Here is a 7,819-nt window from a genome sequence, read left to right on the forward strand (position 1 = left end):
AATTTTGCCATATTGTAGAAGTACAGTAATTGGTTAGGAACGGAATAATTCACCAATGAATCCCATGCTGCGACCTAGGACAAAGATGCCATTCAGAGCTCCAATCTCCACAAACTCATCAGCTTCATCCCTGTGCAAGGAAGTGTTTACAGAGTTAACACCAATTTACTTGAAAATGTGGCTACCCATTCATTAACGAGTACCATACTTTTCATTATTTTTAACAGTATTCTGGAATATACAGAATATGTATATCTATGAAGACGTACAATGTGGTGCTGCTCCAAACAGACTTGGAGGAAGTCGGCCCTCTACAGTAGAACCTTGGTTTCCAAACCCCTGTATTTGCGAACTTTACAAATAACAAACTTTAAGAACAAGCCAAATATGCCTCCATGTGGGAAACCTTTCTCTGTGTATGAACAGTTCATTTATTTTGTGTCTTACCTGCTCTCCACGTCACTTGTGCGCAGTACACTACTCAGCGTGTGTGCCTTTTCTGTGTTTATTCCTCGTTTGAAAAGTTGTGTTCATTTTGCTAAGTCAATACGAGTCCCAAAATAACAGCATAGAAAGGAGGTAATAGCGGTGGAGTTTAAAAATACATAAAATAAAATATAAAGAGACTATTTGCAAAGAGTAGTAAAATGGCGCTCAAAGGTATGGAAGAATCGACGAAGCAGGCTTCTTACCACAGCAAGTTTTAATTGTGATGAGATCGGACTTTTCTGGAAAAATATGCCAAAGCAGGCTTATTTTAAAGTGCGTGCGCAAACACAGGGCTTCTCCCCCCGATCCTTCCCTTCTATTCCTCTTGTCTGTCTGCTTATTTCTTTTCAGCTTTGCGATGTTAATTTAAGTAAATTATACTTTTTTTATTATAGCAATATGGTTGTGAAAGCTAAGCTTTTGTGATTTCCAAACATTTGAGAGAGCACCAAAGGGACTTCTGTGTGTGTGCCCGTGTTGGCAAAGCAGCAGCTTGTTGGCGTTTTGGCTTGTTAATAAATAGAATGTTGATCCATCACCCCCTTGTCCATCCCCAAGTTAATTTAATTTACAGTACTGTATAGCAGTTTATATTGTGTTGAAAGTGTGCAAACCTTCACTAAAATATGGACTTTTTTCAAGGCTGGAAACCATCACTGTCATATTTACATTATTTCTAATTAAGAAATTTGCTTCATTATATAAACTTTTCGATTTACAAACCAATTAAGTCCGTAAACTGGAGTTCCATTCTACCTGGTAAATCCACCACAGGTTCTGAGCAGGTCCACGAAAGCCACACCAATGAAGCCATCCACGTTCAGGATCAAGTTGGGTTTCTAACGCAACAAAACAACAAGGTATTGATTAAAGGGGAACTGCACTTTTTAAAAAAACTATTTGCCCATCTTTCACAATCATTATGAAAGACATGACGACAGATGTATTTTTTTTTTTTTTTGCGTCCTAACTTGTAAATAAAAGTCAGCTTACAGCGGGGCCAATGGGAGCCCCTCTATTTCGCCCATAAAAACAATAACCTTTCAAAAACCGCCAACAATACTCTAGATATATTTTGTGATTTGAATATCAAACAAGTATTAGTGATATTGTTATTATACTGTAAGAGCTAATGCAAACAAACTATTGAAAGCAGCTACGTGATAATGTCCGTGTGTCCCTATGTTCTCATCATCGAGTGGTCTGCTGCTTTCTCGCTTCTTTGCTCCCTGTAAGTTTATTTGAGATCATAAATCATGCATCTCACCTGGACAGAAGGAGTCTGAGGCGATATTCAGACAAGTTGGTACACTTTGACAGCCATTTAGGACCCGAAACTGGCAAGGACACCCCAATGCCTCACACCCCTTTTCTATATGAGGATTATGAGTCATTCTTCATCTAAATAAGAATTTATGAACATCCTAGCAGTCGGCATCCTAATGACAGCAGACCTTGCACAGTAAGTTATTTTTTATTATGTTTGCTGGCTCTCATAAAGTCTGCAGAGAGTAATAACTAGTGTTTAAGGGGGGGAAAAGAGGTGAACGTTGTGATGTGTTTTGGAAATTAATGCACCATTGCTACATTACATATATACTTACATCATGTATATAAAACCTTAATGGAGGTGTTTAGAGGTTTTTTTTATTGCTTGGCTCCCATAGGCTCCATTGTAAGCAGACTTTTGATCGCATTTATTTAACACTTAGAATGCAAAAAAAACAAAACAAAATTCATTGTAATGGCTTTCATAATTGTGAACGATAGGCAAAATTCCCCAAAAAGTTCCCTTTAAGAAAAATTGCAGTATGTATGAAAAGAAAAAGGAGTCCCTACTTTTGATGTAGTGATCTTCTCCACATCCAGAGCGTAGTCCAACAGCTGTGTGGAGGGAAAGTGCTGCTTCACAAAATCTTTCAAGATCTGAACTCTCATGTCTGGATTATTAATCTGAGGTAGAAGAGACAAAATAAAAATCATACATAGGAAATAATACAGGATTGGTTCAGAGGCGCAGTGTTTCACTCACAGATTTGACTCTGTGGCCGATGCCCATAATGAGCTTGCCGTCCTTCTTCATCTTGTTGACAAACTCCATTGGCAGGATGCCGCTGTCAAACGCCTTGCTGAACTGCTTGGCTGCAGCATCCAGAGCTCCTCCAAAGCGGTCGCCCTGGAAAAAGCACAGAAGTTTTTGTGCAGCTATTGGAATGGAATATTTAATACGTGACTTTGGTAATTGGCAAACAGATCGAATCAAACCCTCTAAGGCAGGGGACACCAACCTTTTTGAAACCAAGAGCTACTTCTTGGGTACTGATTAATGCAAAGGGCTACCAGTTTGATACACACTTAAATAAATTGCCAGAAATAGCCAATTTACTCAATTTACTTAATTGAACGGTTTAAAAGAGGAGAAAACAGGAAAAAAAATGAAAATTAAATTTTGAAACATAGTTTATCTTCAATTTCAACTCTTTAAAATTCAAAATTCAACCGAAAAAAATTAAGAGAAAAAACAGCTAATTCGAATCTTTTTAAAAAAATTAAAAAAATTATTTATGGAACATCATTAGTCATTTTTCCTGATTAAGATACATTTTTGAATTTTGACGACGTGTTTTAAATAGGTTAAAATCCAATCTGAAGTTTGTTAGAATATATAGCAAATTCGACCAAGCTATATTTCTAACAAAGACAAATAATTATTTCTTCTAGATTTTCCAGAACAAATTTTTTAAAAGAAATGCAAGACTTTGAAACAAGATTTAAATTTGATTCTACAAATTTTCTAGATTTGCCAAAATATTTTTGGGGAATTTTAATCATAATAAGTTAGAAGAAATATTTCACAAATATTCTTCGTCGGAAAAACAGAAGCTAAAATGAAGAATTAAATTAAAATGTATTTAATATTCTTTCCAATAAAAAAAAATATTACTTGAACATTGATTTAAATTGTCAGGAAATAAGAGGAAGGAATTTAAAAGGTAAAAAGGGATATGTGTTTAGAAATCCTAAAATCATTTTTAAGGTTGTATTTTTTCTCTAAAATTGTCTTTCCGAAAGTTATAAGAAGCAAAATAAAAAAATAAATACATTTATTTAAACAAATGAAGACCAAGTCTTTAAAATATTTTCTTGGATTTTCAAATTCTATTTGAGTTTTGTCTCTCTTAAAATTAAAAATGTCGAGCAAAGCGAGACCAGCTTGCTAGTAAATAAATAACATTTAAAAAAAATACAGGCAGCTCACTGGTAAGTGCTGCTATTTGAGCTATTTTTAGAACAGGCCAGTGGGCTACTCATCTGGTCCTTACGGGCTACCTGGTGCCCCTGGGCACCACGTTGGTGACCCCTGCTCTAAGGTCTAAGGAGACTATTTGGGGTAGCCCCTCTGTTATCTTCTCTTAGCAAATCCAAAAAGAACTTGGTAGCATTCACTAGCAGACTCGTGTTAAATTGGAAGGCTGCAGCTAAATTAGAAGTATTCTTTATATCCTTACATTGGAGAAAATTAGGCTGACATTGAACGGTTGTTCTGTCAAGTTTCAGAAAGTATGGGGTAGTTTCCTAAAATATGTAAAAGGGACTGATCTCAAATAAACCCTGTTTGTAAAGTAATTTAAAGGCAGACAAAGCCTTGTGTCTGCTTTTGTGTATTGCTGCACCGTGTTATGGACATTTAGGAGTGCAGTTGTCTGTGGCTTCATGTCAATATTTGCCTGTACTTATTTGACTGATGCATGGTGTTGTTTTTTTTATATATTTTTTGTGGGTTACTTGTTTGGGGAAGAAAACAACATTTGACGTGTTAAATTGTATTTCTGGGCTGTATAGGTAAAAAATCCATCCATCCATCCTTCCATCCATCCATTTTTCTACCGCTAATTCCCTTTGGGGTCGTTGGTGCCTATCTCAGCTACAATCGGGCGGAAGGCGGTGTACACCCTGGACAAGTTTCCACCTCATCACAGGGCCAACACAGATAGACAGACAACATTCACACTCACATTCACACACTAGGGCCAAATTAGTGTTGCCAATCAACCTATCCCCAGGTGCATGACTTTGGAGGTGGGAGGAAGCCCGAGTACCCGGAGGGAACCCACGCAATCACGAGGAGAACATGCAAACTCCACACAGAAAGATCCCGAGCCCGGGATTGAACCCCGGACTACTCAGGACCTTCGTATTGTAAGGCAGACGCACTAACCCCTCTTCCACCGTGCTGCCGTAAAAAATCCAATAAACAAATTAATACAAAAGTGTGTGCGGCTCACTTTTAGTGGATTAATTAGACTCACTAACTACACCTGAACAATAAAACAAGACAGTAGTAAAACTGCTTAGTAAAAGTAAATAAATGTACACATTCTCAGAAACTAATTTTTCCCCACTTCAGAAAACTTCCATCCACACAAGTGGAGTTTACAAATCAATAATTTCCAGCGGTTATGCACAATCTTGCCAATCAGAAGCCTCTAAAATCAGCCATTTCTAACAAATTATAACACGTATGTCAATGTAGAGACGTGTTAATCATGCAGGACATTATCTTCAAAATCAGCGCACACTTGCATGGAGCCCAGGAAACATCGTTACAGTTGTCCCTCGCCATTTTGTCATTTGGATTTTGCGGCCTCACTATCGTGGGTTTTCAAAAAAACATTTATGAAACACGGTCTTCACTGTTTTGTATTTGACTATGGCCTATTAGTCAAATATATGCATATTTTAAAAAATGTTACATGTTTGGCAAAATTTTAGCACTTTCAAGCTTAAAAATCCATCCATCCATTTTCTACCGCTTATTCCCTTTTGGGGTCGCGGGGGGTGCTGGCGCCTATCTCAGCTACAATCGGGCGGAAGGCGGGGTACACCCTGGACAAGTCGCCACCTCACCGCGGGGCCAACACAGATAGACAGACAACATTCACACTCACATTCACACAAATGTCTTAATTTAAACTAACAAATCCAAGCTACAGTACTGTATTGCACATTAGATCATCAATACCATCATCAAACAAGTCGCAGTATTTTTACAGATTAATGAGTGTGTCACTGAGTGTAATACTACTGTACACTATGTCATATGTATGACAGTAAAGTATAGTTTTATTTTCTATTATTATTATTATGTCTACTATATTGGGCAAAACAGGTGTTAAGGTGACTATGTGGGTGTTATTTCATATCTGGAAGGTGCTTATAGTATTAAAAATGTATTTGAAAGATCATAAACAATTTTTTATGCTTTAACTATGGAAATATTAATTTATGAATAAGTATACTGTATTTACTTTACAGAAATTTACATCGGCGTCCGGTCTGGAACCATTTAACAGCGTTATTCAGTCAAAATATTTACCCTGATATTATACTGTATATTTAAGGTTTCTTTATTGGTACCCCAAAGTACTGTAATGGTTGTGGTGATCGGAATTTATTCTCAATGTCTTTGCTGTACTTATCTACAGTATACTTTATGTACCTACTTATTATAATGTGAGTTCTATGTATTCCTTTTTCTTACATTTATTTGAACATGAAAACCAAGAATATTCTATTTCATTGTTTTCATTAAATTTTGATCAAATTTTTACCTTTTTTTTCCCCTGCAGAAAAAGTGTCATTTTTATTTTGACTTTATTTTTATTTGACTTTATATCTATTTTTTTCACACAGCAAGTGAGCTAAATTTCCATCCGTCTCTCCATCCATTTTCTACCGCTTATTCCCTTTGGGGTCGCGGGCAGCGCTGGTGCCTATCTCAGCTACAATCGGGCGGAAGGCGGGGTACACCCTGGACAAGTCGCCAACTCATCGCAGGGCTAACACGGATAGACAGACAACATTCACACTCACATTTACACACTAGGGCCAATTTAGTGTTGCCAATCAATTTATCCCCAAGTGCATGTATTTGGAGACATGAGCTAAATTTAAATAACAAAATATAAACAAACAATTTTGTAAGTGCCAACAAATGTACGATATGGTGGGGATAATTTATCAATAAATGAAATGCTTCACAAGAAGTAGGAATAAATAAGCTCAGCTTCAACCTACTCCTTTTTGAGCATGTTGAATTGTGGAAATGTAACTGCGTGATATTCCTGACTAACTTGTTAAGCGTGAATCAATCAAACAAATTCACACACTAAAAGCTCATTGTTTAAGGACAAAAATCTATGTTTACATGTGCATGAGAGGCAGAAGCGCATGGAAAAATATGCCTAATAAAGTATTAGTGTTCCTGTGCACACGTGTATATTATTTTTGTGAGATGCTTCGTGTCTTACAATGGTGAGGAGGCCAGAAGTGAGGCTGGAGATGAGATCTTTGCCAGCCCGAGCGCACACGATTGTGTTGTGCGCTCCGGAGACGGCCGGACCGTGATCGGCTGTCACCATGAGACACATCTCGATGAACTGGCAGGCGTATCTAGGCAACCTGCAACAAACACACCGCATCGTCATGTTGTCTTAGAAGTCTTTACCAGCCCCGTAAAACAACTGACCTCCTCTGGAACCAGAGAAGCCCCAGAGTTCCTCCCAGCCCAATTTCAGACTTGAAGACCTCCGTGATAGGCATTCCGGCGTAAATTAACTCCTGCCCTCTCTCGTCACAGATGCTGGTCATGAAGGACGCAGGTTTACGGATAAGACCCAGCTCCTGCATGAAAAAAGTTGAAAAATATATTGATTCATTTGCAACAAGTTCAATTATTTTGAATGAAAAGTGTAAAAGTCAATATATTACGCACTCGTGCCCAGGAGTAGTCCATGGGAACAGTTGGGGGTGGCAGCTCTGGTGCAGGCTGGATGACTCCTTTGGTGACGAGCTCGTCATATACACACCTGCATGCGTAGCAAACAAAGAGGTTATGCTTTGTAGATTCATTTTGGAACAATACCATGAGCATGCACTGACTTGATGATATCCCCCAGCTCGTCGAAGCTCTTCGGTACAAAAGCGCCAGCCTCCTGCAGAGCTTTGTTCTTGGCCACTGCCGTCTCCGAAGCCTGGTTAGCACACGCTCCCGCGTGGCCAAACTGGACCTGAAGTGCACACAAGGCAAATCATCTAAAGCAGAAATATCCAAAGTGTGGCCTGGGGGCCCTTCCCGGCCCACAGCCAATTTTTTAACGACCCGCAGCATATTCTTAATATACTATTACAAAAAAAAACTTAAAAACGTGGATTAAAAGAGCAAACAGGTAAAATGTAACGAGAAAAAGTTGCAATTGTGACTCTAATAGCACACAGCCGACATGCATGCTTTTTTATTTTTAAAACTGTCATTAAAATAATAAATCAA

At 38.1% G+C, this 7,819-nt stretch overlaps 1 protein-coding gene across 1 annotated transcript in view; it reads right to left on the minus strand.

Moving 5' to 3' along the window:
* Positions 1 to 7,819, minus strand: part of LOC133555938 (ATP-citrate synthase) — a 69,774-nt gene that overhangs the window by 1,966 nt on the left and 59,989 nt on the right. The window contains exons 20-27 of the mRNA XM_061905418.1: positions 7,432 to 7,559; positions 7,265 to 7,358; positions 7,019 to 7,173; positions 6,801 to 6,951; positions 2,522 to 2,665; positions 2,329 to 2,442; positions 1,246 to 1,328; positions 54 to 130 (exon numbers count right to left, since the gene is read on the minus strand). Of these exons, the coding sequence (XP_061761402.1) occupies positions 54 to 130; positions 1,246 to 1,328; positions 2,329 to 2,442; positions 2,522 to 2,665; positions 6,801 to 6,951; positions 7,019 to 7,173; positions 7,265 to 7,358; positions 7,432 to 7,559 (946 nt within the window). The remainder of the gene's footprint in view (positions 1 to 53; positions 131 to 1,245; positions 1,329 to 2,328; positions 2,443 to 2,521; positions 2,666 to 6,800; positions 6,952 to 7,018; positions 7,174 to 7,264; positions 7,359 to 7,431; positions 7,560 to 7,819) is intronic.

Source organism: Nerophis ophidion, linkage group LG07, assembly GCF_033978795.1.
Source record: "Nerophis ophidion isolate RoL-2023_Sa linkage group LG07, RoL_Noph_v1.0, whole genome shotgun sequence".
Lineage (NCBI taxonomy): Eukaryota > Metazoa > Chordata > Actinopteri > Syngnathiformes > Syngnathidae > Nerophis > Nerophis ophidion.